The sequence below is a fragment of the Gavialis gangeticus genome, unplaced genomic scaffold (genome assembly GCF_001723915.1).
Source record: "Gavialis gangeticus isolate Ggan-Ray unplaced genomic scaffold, GavGan_comp1, whole genome shotgun sequence".
Classification (NCBI taxonomy): domain Eukaryota; kingdom Metazoa; phylum Chordata; order Crocodylia; family Gavialidae; genus Gavialis; species Gavialis gangeticus.
The window spans coordinates 3,810,964-3,827,655 of NW_017729032.1; the positions used below are offsets into that span (position 1 = coordinate 3,810,964).

Below are 16,692 nucleotides of genomic sequence, written 5' to 3' on the forward strand. Positions count from 1 at the left end.
GCCCTCCCTCCCCCCCCCCCCCCCCCGGCTCCACTCTGGCCATGCTGCTTGTAGACAGAGGGCTGGAGTGGGGGTAGAACTGGGCTTGTGTCCTGCTTTTCCATTTTCAGAAGGTGGTCAACCTAGATTAAAGGAGAATGCAGGCTGATAAGTGTAGGTGATATAAGAGTTTAATTCCATTAGCATGTCATTGGGACATTTTAGAGCATTCCAATCAAAATTCTTGTTTTCTTGCATCTTTTTACTGGGTTCCCATATGAATTTGAAGGCTTAGGGGCTCTTTATTCTGAAGTGCACACATTCCTGGATGTTTCTTTATGGTTTTAGGTTGAACTCTTTTTATATATTTTCTTAGCTCTACTGTTAATCATAGCAAACTAACTGTCCCCTTAAGAACTGTGTCAGCTCCTTTGGAAACTGTGTTGTAGTAGTCTTGTAATGTAGCTGTGACAATCCAGGGAATCTGGGAAAAGCAGGATTCATTTGCAAATATCTTTATTGGACCACTGTATGTATGAAGAAGACAGGCAAGGGTGTTATGCCTTTCTAAGGTTAGTCTCTAAGGTGCCATGTTGCCCTGCCTTCTGCCTGACTTCAGACTAACATAGCTAACATAACCAACTTTCTCCCTTTGAGAAAGTCTGTCTCTCTGTCTCCCTTCTGCTCCAGCAGAGAGCAATAGGACATCTTGGGCCCAAAAGCTTGTCTTCCTCTGGTCTGGGCAAGAAGCAGATGCAGCCTATGGGCTAATACAACAACAACAACAACAAGAACAGTTATTTCTGTTTAACCCCATTACGCAAATAAAAATGGTCATTTATGCAGTGAACCAGGAAGCAAACATGTGGAGCAAAGAGAAGTGAAAATAAATCATTAGAGTCCAAGCACAGAGCAGTTGAAAGAGAGAAATCTTACTATGGAAAAGAAAAGACCACTCCAAAGGGAAGACACTCATTATCATTTGTAGAGTTCAGTGAAGGTAGCAGAGGGAGCAGGTGCATTGTAACAAGCCATAAAACCATTGTCTGTGTTAAATCTGGGATCTTTAGTGTCCAGTTAAGTTACGAAATCCTGTCTGTAGCATGTCTGACTTCATTTGAAGATTTAGGGTGGTAACAGATGTTGCCTTTCATTGCCTTTGTGCCACCATAAACATTTTTGTAGCAGCACAGAGCAACAGCAAATAGATATCTATGATTGTTTGTCAGTGCCTTGATATTATGAACAAAAGGTAGTAGTAAAGTGCTGCTTTATTGTGGTGGATGTGTTTGCTTTATGGTGGGAGAGCGCAAGGAGCTGGAGCTGCCTACATTTGCCCGTCGCTGTGGGCAGGCACTCCCAAGGCTTCAGGGGCCCTGTTTCTGCAGGCCCCAGAAATTCCTGTGCAGGGTCGGGCCCAGAGAGCATCTGCCCAGCTTTCTCTGCTTCTAGAGAAGCACCCCTGGCATTCTCTAGGATGCATCTGGAAGCAGAGAAAGACAGGGTTCCCCACCTCCAGATACTTCCTCTGAAAATTGGCTGGGCACATCTCTACAATCAGGGATCCTTAACCTTCCACACATCCAGAGATGTGCCCTGGAGATCCTAGAGGTGTGTCTCTGGAAGTAGGAAAAGGTGGGACACTTCAGTGACTGATACCAGCCATGGCACTACACCAGGGTGTCAAATTCACCCCGGCACAGTCCCAGGACTGACACCAGTGAGGAGATTGCTGGGGCATGTCGCTGGAAGTGAGGGTCATGTTGCCTGTTGTTCTGCCGGATCACCGGGCAGTGTGTGTTTTGCCCAGCGAAGCAGACTGGCTGTGCACGGACACATTGTGGTGCAACTAATCCACGTCATTTGGTGATGCTTGTTTCTAGCCTGGGGCTGAATTGTCTCATTTTGACATGCCAGAGTGGCTGGGTAAGTGCAGTTTTTGATCCAAGAGGATTGCCCAGGTGTAGCCCCTAGAAAGGGGAGTAAGAGGAGAGCTATCTCACCTTTAGGCCAGTAGCACTTTTCCAGGGAGAGAGACCCCGGTTCCTGCCCCACCCTCAGCCAGAGTGGGTTTGACCCTTCATCTCCTACTACTTTAACCACCAAGCCTGGTGTAGGCATTGCCCAGAGCACTTTCCAGCCCTCTTTTTGAAGCTGGACAGCCAAGGAGGGGATGGAAGGGGGGGGAGAGACACTGCCCTGGAAGGGAGGAGCCCTGAGAACCTAAGCAGGCTGATAATATCCAACTACTTGCTTTCCATTTTATGCAATGCATATTAAGTATAAGGTGCAAAGAGACTGTTAAAGGCAGGGCTCCTCCCTTCCGGGGCAGTATTACTTTCATTAACCCAAACTCCCTCTGGCTTGCTCTTTTCCCTTGGCAGCCCAGTGGCCTTGTTTCTAGGAGTGCTGGAAAGTGGCTCTGGCCAGTGCCTGGTAGATAGAGCACTTTGTTAAGAAGCAGGAGATAGAGGTTCAAGCCCCTCGTTGAGCTAAAAGGAGTGAGGGTACTGGCCTTGCTCCTACTCCAGCATCACTCATTGGTCCTGGTTTCTTTTCATTTGAAAACTTGGTGTGCCTAGGTGATTTTAATCTGCACAGTGTTAGTCCAGCCTTCAGAGGATGCCTGAAAAGGAGGCACAGGGTGAACATAGCTTTGCAGCTGCAAATACAATCTAAGCTTGGTATACCTGCCAAACGCTCTGCTTACATGGCCATGTACATGCCACTGATGTGGCTCTTAGTGTTCAGGGCACCTTTCCCAAATAAATCTAGCTCTGATTTTTAAGCATAAGAGAGACACTGGTGTGGCTTTGGGGAAGAGCAAGGTAATGGCCATGTTAAAATGTGTATATTATCATGCATTCAGTAAATGCTGAAATTTAAGTGGGGCTTCCTCCAGGGCTATGTGCTTGGATAAGCTGCTGCCAGCATCCTCCTGGGAGTGCGGAGCCAAGTGCAATGGCAATGCAGGGGGGGAGCAGATTGAAGCCCCCACAGTGAGGGAGGGAGTGGGGCAGGGTTGGCGGCTGGAGCTAGGGGCGGTGCATAGGGCCCGGAGCTGTCCAGGGAGCAGGACAGACCCTCCGTGGCTATCATTTTCCTTGGCAGCTGGCTGTTTTTTCCCCTTCAAACTGATGATCACAGACAGAGATTGAGACATGATGCCTCTTGCAGGGGGTGGGGAACTTCCTTCCCTAGAAAGGTCTTCCTTCTGTAGGGGAAAAGTAATGCCTGATTTTTGAATGTAGCTTTTGTGGCACTGGTCCCCAGGGTGATAGCCTCCAAAGGGAAGTTAAGGGTTTGCAGAACCTCAGGTTTATTTGGGTGCCAGAGTCTTCCTCTGCAGATATGACTGTAAGCCTGAGGATGGCTGACTTGCAACTAGAATAGTCTAAGTGTGATGAGATCAAACGTGAAGCCGTTTTGTGTATGCAGCATGGCAATAAATCAGGTTGTTAGAGATGCTTGCTTGGGACGTGATTTTTATCTGGTTGTGAAAAGCATCTGACATGGAAAATGAGATGCCTCCAACTTCCCGGGGTTTGTCATTTTAAGTTGGTTTTGCTTGGACAGTGAAAACAGTTGAACTGACTAGTCATCATCCAGATAATTTCATATTCTGGTTCACTTGTTGGACTAATGATATACTTATGTCTTGGTTTTATAAGCTGTAGATGAATGCCCATAAATCCTGTCTAGTTTTCATCGTGTTCCCCAAAGTAAATGGGGCTTTAAAAGCATGTGAACACAATCCAATTGCTTTCACTTGCTTTTGCCTGATAGTCTTGGGGGCACGGCATTTGGGGGACACAGCATTGGGGAGAATAGGTTTTGTATGAGAAGAGGTGGCGATGTAGCCCTGTCCTAGAATCTGTGAAACTAAATTGAGATGAAATATTGTGCAAGGCTTCATATAGTTTCCCTGTTGTTATTTAATTTATTTAATCCTTAAGTAACTAGTGGTAGACTAGCATAGCATTTCTGTAGACTAACTGGTTCAGAGGGGCATGAACTTTGGTAGCAGCTTACTTTATCGGGTAACATCAGATGAAGTAGTTTGTTGCCTATGAAAGCTCACACCTCTTTGGCCCAGTTAGTCTAAAGTCAGTTAGAAGGTAGGGCAGGGTGGCATCTCAGGGCCTTGCCGCACGCTCAGGTTAAAGCTGCATAGGAACCAGCTAAAGAGTTGTTACACATTTTCAAGCACTAACTTTTTGTAGGTTGTTTACTCTTGGTAGAGCTTGATAGTCATTTGTATGGTGATAATTATTTGGCAGGCATGACCAGTCCAAATGTATTGCATGAGTAACCAGTTAATTGTATAAAGTATGTAATGTGTAGCAGGGGGCCGGTGAGAGCTAATACAGCTCACCACCTCTACGCTTGGGTTAGAATATTAATATGCTACAGAGCACTTTGTTTTGTGGTTTTCTCAAGCATGTGTGTGATCATGCATGGCATGTGCATTTCCTGTGTTTTCCTGCACCATCCCTCTTAAGAAATCTTCGGGTGTGAAGACATATGACATAACTGTGACATATGACATAACTGTTTCTCCACAAATCTGACCGTTGTGGCCATGCATAAGCTGCTGAATTTGCACCACTTCAGGTCAGATCTGTTTACTCACTTCCTTACACCTCCTGTGCAGTTCTGCTTACAGTTGTCTGAGCCTTTACCTAGTCCTTTTATGCCAGCGTCAGATGGGTGTGAAAATCTTCCCACATTGGGTTGGACCCGATGGTCCCTTCCAGCCCCTAGCAATCTATGAATTGCATCAGAATGGCTCAGGCAGTGTTGTAGGCACTTTGCACTGGCGGATGTGACTGCACAAAGTGTAGGCAACAGTGTAATGGGCTCACTGTGTCTGTGCAGATACTGCTGTGTTGGCTGCAGGGTGTGCTATGGGGAGCATTTCTAAGGCCTGATGCTTGCTTTTGATGCCTCTTTGTGGTGATGAATTATTTAATGAACACATCTGGGCTGAACATTTAGCTCACTGCCTTCGATCTCTGTTCATCCCACAACTGGAGATCTGTGTTGGGCACAGCTCCTGTTCTCCCTGCACTGCATGCCTCAAGACGGGGGAGTAGGCAGCCCTGGGCTGGCTGCTCCCATGTCTCCTTGTGCCTCGGCACAGGGGCTGCACCACAGAGACCCCCATGCTGAGGTACATTGTGCCCCGGCCAGCCAGGGAGCAGCATGTGGAGATGGGGGACTGCCCTGCTGGCTGGGGCACAGAATGCCTCGAGATGGGGGCAGCAGGCAGTCCTGGGCTGGTTGTTCTCCTGCGCCCCAGCCAGCTGCTCCGCAGCTGCCTGGGCACAGTGTGCCTGAGCACGGGGGTTCCACATGCCTCGGTGCAGGGACTCTGCACCACTTTTTTTCCAGGGTTTTTTTGCTACTGGGAAATCCCGGTAACATATTTTCCCATGGCACTGCATCTTCGCAGTACTGCACACTGATTAACATACAACTCATGCGGTTTGTGGCACTGCAAAGAATTTTGCAGTGTCACAAACCATTCATGCCTGCACATCTGGATCCAGCCATAGAGTTTGGGGATCCTACTGAAAGCCATCTTAAAAACATGTCATGGCTACTAAGTGCCATATCTGCCTGACCTCCCCTCGCAAATGCCTACCTGCCATGTTATGTGCAACAGAGCTAAAATAGCTCATCTCTCCCTCTCCCGAAGGGTTTTCCTGATATCTCCTTTCTCCATGCTTAGCATCACCATTTTCCTTGTCTCTCAGACCAATAATCTCTGTGGCCTTTTCACCTTGGACTTCTCAGTACATCCCCATGTCAGTGTCTGCCTACGTCCTTGCACACTTTCTGCCTAACACCTCTGAAGATGCAGACTTTCCTGTCCATCCCCACAGTCAAAATGTGCCCATATAAGCCCTTACCTCTTGTTTCTGTTACTGCAACTTATTTTTTGCAGATCCTGGCAATGCATTTTCACGTTCCAGAAAACTGATACATTACTTTGACTACAGTATCCTCTCTCTCTGCTTCTCTCTGGCTCAGCTTTCTCTATTGCTTCAACTCCAACTCTAACCTGGTCTTTCTGCTTTCAGAATTCACCTTGCTTGTCCTCTTGTTCAGTATCGAGAGGTCAACTCCTGCCTTTGGCCAGTGAGGCTCGTCTCCATCGTCCCTCGGTTAGATTTTCAAACAAGCCAGTTTCACGCTTTCTCTCACACTACCCATCACATTTCAGGGTTACTCCCAGGAAACATCCATCTGCAAACTCTTGTTGTCCTATGATGCTTACAGAAAGTTTGTCAACAGGTAGCTCCCTGATGTACCCTAACTGCTTCTTTTCATGCTGACCGATGCTGTCTCAGTTTCCTTGTACTTCCCCTTGTCAATCTGTTTGCTGCCTTGCCTCTAATTAAGCTGGAAGCTGTTTCAGATGGGGACGCTGGTTATTCTGTGCTTGCAGGGACTAGCAGGTTGGGGTCCTGGTTCTGGGAATTTTATGTAGTGTGGCAATACACACAGTTCATTAAAAAGGTAAAACTTTAATTTTGGGATAAATAGTTTAAGCCAGCTTGTGGGGTCAGAAAAAGGAATATGAGGAGCAAGCCTTTAAAATTGCAAAACTCAAGTGATTTGAGAATTACTATTTGTTTGAAAAGTTTCAGTAGAACATATGAAGTGTGCTAACGAAGTAACCAGACCAGGTTCTTTGGGTAAATCTGGTATATTTTATTAGACTAACTCAAAATAACCATAATTTTCTGGCTCTTGCCAAAAGGTTAACCACCACCTAGCCTTAACATTTGGGTCTGAAGTAGTATGCCTTGCTGTTACCGAAACACATGGAAAGAAAGAAAAGGTTAATAAGGCGGCCTGGCTGTTAGCAAAATTTAACTGCAGCCCAAGTGTCAAAGCATAAAGGGACCTGGCTGAAAGGTGTAGCTGTTTTTTTGCTGAAAACTGAAGTCTTGTTTGAATGAATACAGCTTTGTTCATTTGAAGTACACATTGCCCAATACTAAATCTCTGCTTTGGTTTCTGTCCTACAGGGAACACAGTGAGTAACCTGATTTTCATTCTACCTCCAATCTATGGTGCGATTCAGTCCTATAAAGATGGCCTTGAAAAACGGTATTTAGCTGCATATTTGAGTCTCACAGGTATGTGTAAAATTTGATTTGCACTTTAATTATGCAGGGACTTCAGATGAGGTCTTTTTTAGAGACAATCAGAGGGTTTTCTGTGTTAGAACTGTGGCTGAAGTTATAATTTTTTAGCTTGTTAGCGTTAATTGGAAGGATTGATATCTAGAGTTAGAATTCACCAAATAACTTTCTGATGTAATAAATGATCTTCTCTGGCCATGTGTCCTGTTCCCCCGCACGTATTTTTGCACACTGCTTTCTTTTATGCTGACTTACAGAAGCTCTCTTGTGTGGTCTGTCCCTGCCAAACAGGCTAGCACTCACTTAGTATGTTTAATTCATAATGCTTATAAAAACACAAATAACACAAGTGGGTGAGGAATTGGATGAGCACAGGCCTGTTGGTTGCAAGTTACTTTTTAATTACTCTTTGACTTTTATATTAGCACAGCCACTTAATCATAGCCATATTTGAGGCATTTGTTCCATAGCTGGAGGGCCTCTCCTCTTCCCAGGGACTCTGGTGTGCTGATTTACAGGCTGGTTCCTAAGGAGCCTCAGATAATTATACTGCTAAAACTATGGTGAGGGAACCCCTCCCTTCCACCCCTGGGGAGCTGATAATGTTACTATCAGTCAAAACTCTTCCTTACCAGCAAAAAGAGAGTGAATTTCCAGATGGTCTTAAGTTTTAGTCTTCTGGTATATAGGATTGGGTCTTTGTCCACACTGTCCTTTCCCTTTCCTTTCTCTCTGTCTGCCATTGGTAGAAAAAGTGGTGCTGGTATGGGGATTATTAAGGCAGTGCTAACTTATTTAGATTTAAGTAGATACTATAAAAAAAAAAGCTTGTATCTGTATGCATGGAGCAGCCTTAACATCACTTAAATACTAAAATATGGAGTACGTTATATGGAGACCTAATGTTAGGCCTTGTCTACATTCACTGGACTGTGTTTCCAGACATCTTGACTGCATACACAAACACAAGGACCCATGATCTGATCCCAGTTGTCTTTCCTGCCGAAGTGCAGGGGGGCTGGACCCAATGATCTTGTGAGGTCCCTTCCAGCCCCTAATATCTATGAATCCATGTACTTCTGATGGCTCTGTGCAGCTCCAGTGAAACAGCTGTGTCAGCTGAATGCGAAGGCACAGGCTGCTGAAGCAGCTGCTAACAACAGCATACAGCACTGTAGTGTCCACATACTCCTTCTACTGGCTGCAGTTTTGTGGTGGGGCTCTGAGTGGAGATGCACTGAGTTTTGTTGGCAGAACATTTGTAGAGTAGACGAGACCACGGTAGCACTGGTGGGTGGGAAAGACTTGCTATAATTAACAAACAGAGAGTTTGTATGCATCAGAGCCGTCAACTCAGTTTTAACAAGCTGCCTGGAAAATTTTTTAAGTAGGTTTTACAAAGGCTAGCTGGGGATAGAGTAAAGGATGCACAGCTCACGTTTAAAGAGGCATGTCTAAGGATGCATTGAAATGGACTTTTGACATTTGGATTTTGGAGAAGACTATCTTGAGTGAGAAGATCTTTCATCCTTAAGGATCACTAAATGTGTAAAATAAACAGGGATAAAAACTGTTTTGACTTCTCCATCAGTTGGCCTGAAAAAGTTGCAGCCCTCAGAGTGCAGGCAACCCACACTTAGCGCTCTTAATTGGTTCCTGAAAAACTGTGTCTTAAGTGAAACCAAAAGTATTTCACGATCCAAGATGGTGACCGCAAGTGTTTTTAATGACCCAAGATGGTGACTGTGAGCATTATAATGAAACTTGCTAAGTGAAATCAAGTATCAATTTAAAATGAGCGTTATAGCAAAATAGTGCTAAGTGGAACAATGTTAAGCAGCTGTTGCCTGTATGCACTTTGCAGCAGTCTGACTAGGAGAAAAGAGCATTGAAGTAAGGATTCCCAAGTGCTTGCATTTGATTTCAACTGATATAGCACTTAGACATTGGCCTGCGTGATTAGCCATGGAGATGGGTGCAAGTGAGCATGACTTGTACCATTGTCTTGGCATTGTGTGCAGTCTTTTTTGGGGGGTGGGGGGGAGGGTGTTGCAGGTGAGAGGGGGGCTTAATAAACTCTTGGAAATCTTTGGCCCTGAGCTGCGGTTGAGGGCTTGGTAGGGCAGGGGAGAGTGAGTCGATTATGCAGAAAGCCCAAAACAACATTCCTGATGCATGAGCTGGTGCATTAATATTTGTGAATACCAACTCTGCTGCCAATAATACTTTAAATGTCAATTTTGATTGTTTAACTGTTTATCAAAGCACTTCAAGAATGACAAGAGGTACCATGGTGGAGATCTATGTCATGAAGTGTTTTGTGTTCACAGCAGAGTGACTTAGGATGATCAGTGCTAGCCTAGAAATCATACTGCAAAGCCATGCCCAAGTTCATCTGTCCCTGGTGACACCGCACTTGGTTGTGTGTTGCTGGAACATCTCTGGGTCTTTGTGTTTCAATATATTGAAGCACTCTGGTTCTTTTTCAGGGAACTGTGGAATTTCTGTCTTTTTGGGCTTGTGAAGGAAGTGTAGGGCAGGCTATCAGCATTGGAGTGGTCTAGCCTGTGTCCTCCACTGCAAAGTCACAGGTGTTAAAGTGTAATCCTTGCTGTGACTTTAGCCTGTGACCAAGGACAAACAAACTAGTCTGGTTTGAAAGTGCCACTGAACTCTGATAAAAAGTTTCTCTGTGTGGAGGGAAGCTAAATTCACAGCTAATGCCCTTGGCTAGCATTGCAATGAAGATAGAGGCCAAGCACAGACATCTCTTTTTTAACAGTAGAAGTGATTGGAAACCAGTCTGTAGAACAGAGCATAAGGTTGTCGCACAAAACCAACCAGTCCATACCCATAACAGAACAGGAGTTTGGTGCACATAGATTGGTTTAAAAATGGCAGAATTGGGTCTAAGATTTACCCCCACCTGCCCCATCAAACGGTGAACGTGTGTTCTGTTCTCTACCCATCTAAACTACATCATTTACAGAAAACCACGTAACTTAGATCGATTCCACCTCCAGCTTTGTGAATGTCTGTACCTAGCCAGTGTGTCTACGGGCACTAGAGGTTGCAGAGAACTACCTGGGGGGGACAGAGAACTGACTTGATTGTCCTGAAAGGCACTCAGCTGGGAAAAATTACAGCGTGGGCTGGTGAATTAAGAGTGGGAGTGGAAGGCAGGGACTCATGACTTCAGTCTGGGCTCTGCTACTAACTGACCTTGAGCAGGTATTTAACTTATGGCTGCAAAACTGGGTCCTTGATGCCCTGAGAGCCAGACCCTTGGTGACTTACTGGACACCCAGATTACAGTTTGCTCCTGACATTGTTGGTCTGTCTTGTCTAATTTATGGAACGGGAAAATATTGTTAATGAACAGTTTACATTGCTGCTGTTTGTACAGTTGTTTGAACATATTAAGGCTTAGAGGGACTAAATACTTACAGAGATGATGGGGAAAACAGCAGCAGGACAGTGCCTCTGTTAACATTCAACTTGCTCCATTATAGAATAAAACTGGTGACTGAAAAATTAAACTGCTACTGTGTGCCACTGTGGGAGACCAGGCACTAGTTAAGATGGTCCCCAGCATGTACCCTCTTACATTCTTATTGATTTTAAAGCTAGCAGAAAAGTGCCAAGAACTCTGCTACCTTGTGCAAGCCCCTGGCTGAAAGGTAAAGAAGCTGAAGTGGAGATGTGGTAACCATACAGAAAGTCCTTCACTTAAGGAAATGCCAGAGGGAATGCTTTTGCTTGCGACAGCTTTTATTTATTAACAGGTTTTGGTCTACTTACAGTCACTTCGTCACAAATGAGTAAACACAGATTTAGTCCCAACCTGTTCAGGGATTTCGCATCAGGTACCAGACTGCATTAAAAGCTTCCTAGCTGAGCTTCCTCGCTCGATGAATCCGATTGCCTTTTTGTTAATGTTCCAAAAGCAGCTCTGCTGTTTCTGCTGCTTTCCAGTTAAGACGAGAACATTTTGGTTTAGTTTCAGCGAATGCAGCTCAAAGACAAACATTTAAAGGGCTTTAAGCTAAAATACTGAGAACAACAACTCTGGTACCAATCCTTCTCCATAGAAATTGTCCTAATGCAATCAGCCAGTTTCCCAGGATATGGTATTAAATCTAACTTGCAAGCATTCCGCTGGTTTGGCGTTTATCTCTCTGTGTTCTTCCATATTGTTGTGTTCAAAAAAGCACATGCAGTTTGCTGCCCATTGCCCCAAGATTTTTATAGCTGACACCTACTTCCTCTGTAAATAAAATGCATTTTGAATTTTGGAAGTGCATTGTGAATTTTGCATGTGGTAGCAAAGAACCAGCTATTAAATAAACGACTTGTTCAGATTAGATACAGAGATTGCAGAGCTGCAGTTTTTAATCAAGTTTCTCCAGATCCAGCATACTGTTCTAAGGCTTCATTTCCTCTCCCACTCAGGTCAAAAGGGCATTTTGTCGCTAGCTGAGTAAGAAGAAATATGTTTTATTATCCAAGTATATGATAGTTATATTATACAATGTACTGTATTGGCAATCTTCAAAAAGTGTCTTGACACCCACCTTGCTGGGGTCATCTGACCCCAGCAGTCTTTCCTGCCCAAGTGGGATGATCTGTAAGGTCCCTTCCAGTCCCTAACATCTATGGAAGTATATTATTCAATAAAGTAATACATTTCCCAGAGTTATCTGGAATATTTATTGCTGAGGAATGACTAATTTGTCTGATGAAGCAGGTAGACAAAATTTGGTGCGTGACTACTATATGACTTACTGTTTCAGTGCTTTGTTAGAATTAGACTCAGTCCCACATAATTCTTAGGTTTGGGATCATATCTTTCATACCATATTTCTCATTCTAGAAGGAAGTCTATCAGACTTCTTGTATCAAACATTTACTTGGTTGGAACTTCAGCTAACCTCTTCTTTATGTCCTCCAAGTGTATCGCTGTGATTGTCAGTTCTGCGCTCTCTTCTCAGACTCCTGAGCTTCAGGACTTTACAAATGTAGTCTCTGTGCAGTAGCTCTCAGATTTCTTTTATTTTTATTTTTAATTCTTGTTTTGTTCTTGTTTCCCTGGCATGCCTCAACACGTTCCAGGGCCCAGTGACTCAAACTATGCCAGAGATAAATGAGCTCTGACAGAAGAGGGGCTCTGCACTCTAGCCACAGATTTCATAAGAATTGGCAAGCAGCCTCAGAGACTTTGCCGTCATTGAAACTGTGAGCAGTCGCGTGCACGTAGAAGTCATTATTCCAGACTTTTCAACTGAGGCTTTATTCCCTTATTTCTACCCAGCTGCCAAAAAAAAAAAGACACATGGAGTAGCTAAGACCTCATCTGTCCTTATACCCTGGGGAGAAATACAGGAGAGGAAAACCACTACAACAATTGCCAAATGAGGATGCAAATTAATCCAACAAAATTAAACCTGAGAAATAAATGTATCTGCTTTACTCCTTAAGCAGTTAACTGGTTTTGTTTCTTGGCTGTGTATAGTGTGGTTGATTTTTGTTTTGACCTAATCTGTCATTCTGGCAACAGTATAAGTACCATATTTCATGGTGTTTAGATCAGCACGGTGTATAAGTCAACCCCATTTTTCTGATCCAAAAAGTTAGGAATCTTGTAGATCCGGTGCATAAGTCAACCTAACTTTTTGGATCAGAAATATGAAGTTGACTTATACCAGCCCCAGCATGCCCTCACTGCAGGCTAGGCACCCAGAGGGTAGATGCATGCTGTAGTGCCACTCGCAGGACAGGTACGGCTAGGCTCAGTGCTCGGCAGTCGCAGCCCCATCCCCTGCGAGCAGCACTGCCTAGGCTGAATGATGGGGCTGCGCCAACCAAGGACCGAGCCTGGCCCTGTCTGCTGCAGTTGGAATGCCGAGCCTATCCCAATCCCCTGTGCGCGTCACTGGGCTCGGTGCTCAGCTGACATGGCCAGGCTTAGTGCTCAGCAGCACCACTCACAGGGCATGGGGCTGAGCCTGTCCCCGTCCCCATCCCCGGGGAGCAGCACCAGGCTCATCTGACGCTTCCCCATGCCCTGCAAGTGGGACTGCCTGGGCCGCACCAGCCAAGCACCAAGCCCAGCACCACTCATGGGAGGATGATACGGTGTGTAAGTCGAGGTTGAATTTTAAGAGTAAAAAATTGGGCTTCAAAACTTGACTTGCACACCGTGAAATACAGTAGTCTGGATAATTTTTAAATGAAAAAAATTGCAGATGCCTTTTAATACTCAAACTAAACACAGAATATTGTCCCTCTAGTTCCCAGAACTCTCTAAAAGCAGAATCGTATCAAAATGTTTATTCTACCTGAAACTCCTTACAAATCCATATCCCCAAGGAGTTTTTGTGTCCATTTTAAGACTCAGATCACGGGAGAGTTCATACAACTTGTACATGTCCTTAGCTGGTACCCACATAATATCAGAATCTTTTCTGGTGTCAATGTTGCTTTGAAAGGCTCCAGCATTGTTGGGACTGCATGAATAACAGTTACACATGGCCTAAATTTGTGGATGGGATTGCATTTACATCAGCACTAAGACTTTGAAATGAATGATGCATCAGCTAACAGTAGCTATGTACTAGCACACTCCAGTATCTGGGACTGCTAAGTACCAAGAAGCCTGTAATATTAGTTTTGAGAAGAAAAGTATCTTGCGTTGCCAGTCCTTTTCAGTGCTACTTTGACTGCCTAACACTAACCTAAAACATGGTGACGTGTATGCTGTGCTTTCTTCCAGTGTTCAAAGAGTCCGAATATTGCCCTTCAAAAGGTTGAAGTGTGTCATATGGGATCTGTCACATTATTTTAAGTGGCTTTTTAAAGCTAAAGGAGAAATAGGCTGATTCACTTTCTGCCAGACCCTGTGACTTGGACTTCCCACTTGCTGAAAGCCACTTATGTACAGGGAAACTTTTAGCAGTTTGATGCTGACCTGGCTTTCTGTATAGAAACCTAATTGTATTTCCCATTTTATAAGAAAGGGGTCATGTGGGAAGCTAATTTTGGTACCTTTTTTTATTTTTTTAGTATTGTTTCTCATCACGTTTGTTCCTAGTTTAAAAATGCCATTGTTTAGGGAAACGCTGGTAGAACATCTCATCCCGGTGACGGGTTTTGGGGAGGCAAATATTTGTGTAGAAGGGCCTTGATTCTGAAGTCCTTGCGTAATAGGAAGGATGGAGATAACTTAATTGCACTTTCAGTGGAAGTGTGAATAGAGGCCACATGCGAATGCAAGGTTAAATACTCTGCAGTATCAGCTGCTCAAGAAATGCTTTTCAGGGCAAAAATACATTTTAAGACCCCTTCACATTTGCAGTGGTTCTTTCGGTTGTGTGGTAAAAAGTACTGGTGAGTTATGGGCAGAAAATGGATATATCAGAAGAAACTGGGACAGCTTGACAGCCTTTGGCTGACACCGGGTTCAGAGCTCCAGGCTTCCTTTTCTCTTTTACAACATCCTCATTTAAAGTAGGAACCAAATCCTTTAGGTCAAAAGGCAACAACAGCCCTTACAGTGTCTCAGCCTCTGCTGCAGAGCTGGTTGAAATGTCTTTGTACATAATTTGCCTTTTTGACACACACTTTTTGAACCACTTTCCGTTTGTCAATCATCGTCTTTTTTTTTTTTCAACTGAAAATAGCTGTTCAGCATTTTTGTTCTCTGTGTGGTTCTCTCGTTTGCTTTTTCCCAGTGAAGGTGGGGGTGGGAAGGTGAGGAATGGAGAATGTCTTAAAAAGGAAATGATAAAAGAGTAAGTACAGATTTTTTTCTCTCTCTCCAGAAGCCAGCAAGTGAGGGGGAAAATATTTTAAATAGTTTTTCTTTTTTTTTATTTGAAATGGAAAAAACTCCACTATATTTATTTGTCAAATGGATGCTTAATTGCTTTCTAATCTTGATTACAAAAATTTTTGCAATGTCTGCCAGCCCTGTTTAGCTGGATTTGAACTAGTAGTGAATGAATACAATGCTCCTTGTAATGTTAACTCCCAAAGCTCTGTAATCTCCAAACGAATTTTTCAGCATCCATCTGTTGACATAATTTATATACTCTCTTAATCCGTCTCCAAAGGACTGAATCTTTAAATCAGGCTCCATACCTCAGTGTTCATTGTTCCAGGTTGGTTAGAGAAAGTAGTTGTGAAGGTTTTTATCAGTTAACTCCCTGCATTAAGTTTCTTCTTTTTTTTTATAATAAACCACAACCTGTAGTCTACCGACACTGTTCTGATAGCCTCAAAATGTGATTGATCTAGTTAATAACACTGGATCTGCCGGGGCTTCCTTTTCAGTTCAAAGCTGTTTTGTGGAGCTTTCCACACAGTTATAAAAGCATGCCAAAAGCAAAAATTACATAAAAAATCACACAGCTGTAATGTTCAAACACCATCCAGTTTTTACATGTAGAACTACTTACTCTATACCTGTATGATGCGTAACGCACAATGAGCCAATTAAAAAGTGACACTTAGCCTTTAATAACTTTTATTTCAACTTGCAAATACCTTGTTGGAAGAACGTATTAATAGGATTTGAGCTGTCAGTGATTGTCTTAATCTCTTTTTTGTTTTTGTTTTTTTTTAATGACAATTTCTTTCCTTTCCATCATGAACAATTTATGAAAAATGCGACTGATAATCTTTAGTTTTGGAGTTGAACTGCGTAGTGTTAGCAGTGGGACCGGCCCCTTGTCTGTCTGGCGGACAAACCACAATACAACAAATTGGTGTGCTATAATTTGTGCATGCAATAAGATCCCCAGTGCCCTTTCCAATTCAAGAATTTGTGGGAATTAGTCTTAAAATACTCTGTTTTGGGAGGTGGCAGGAGGAATGGAGATGCCTGGTAGGGGACTTCTTCATCGTGGATTGATAAATGGTGGGAATACTTATAACCAGGGATCCTGGTTTTCTCTGATGGGGGGGGATCCCCAGTTTTCAGATTAAGTAACCCCAAATCCACATTTTTCTGTGACTAAAATAAACACCACTGATAGATAGGTAGATGTATGGTGTATATCACTATCTGTGTGTGTGTGTGTGTGTGTGTGTGTGTGTGTATATATATATAGATAGATAGATAGATAGATAGATGTCTGTCTGTGTGTGTATACACACACACACACACACACACACACACTAGATAGTGATATATACTACTTTATCTAGGAGTGTTTATTTTAGTCATGGAAAAATGTGGATTTTGGCTTGCTTTAATCTGAAAATTGAGGAGGCGTTCATCAAAGAAAACCAAGATCCCTGCTTATAATTGCCACAGAAAACCTTTAGCACTTAGAATCATAGAAGTCAGGTGGGAAGGGACCTTGTAGATCTGCAAGTCTGACCCCCTGCCTGGGCAGGAGAAAAACTGGACTCAAATGAGTCCAGCTAGGTAGGCATCAAGCCTCTTCTTAAAGACCCCCAGGGTAGGAGCCAGCACCACTTCCCTTGGAAGTTGGTTCCAGCTCCTAGCCGCCCTAACTGTGAAGTAGTTCTTGCAGATGTCTAATCTAAACCT

General features: G+C 43.8%; 1 protein-coding gene across 1 annotated transcript in view; it reads left to right on the forward strand.

Moving 5' to 3' along the window:
• Positions 1 to 16,692, forward strand: part of ACER3 (alkaline ceramidase 3) — an 82,186-nt gene that overhangs the window by 26,380 nt on the left and 39,114 nt on the right. Inside the window, exon 2 of the mRNA XM_019524472.1 lies at positions 7,020 to 7,130. Within this exon, the coding sequence (XP_019380017.1) occupies positions 7,020 to 7,130 (111 nt within the window). The remainder of the gene's footprint in view (positions 1 to 7,019; positions 7,131 to 16,692) is intronic.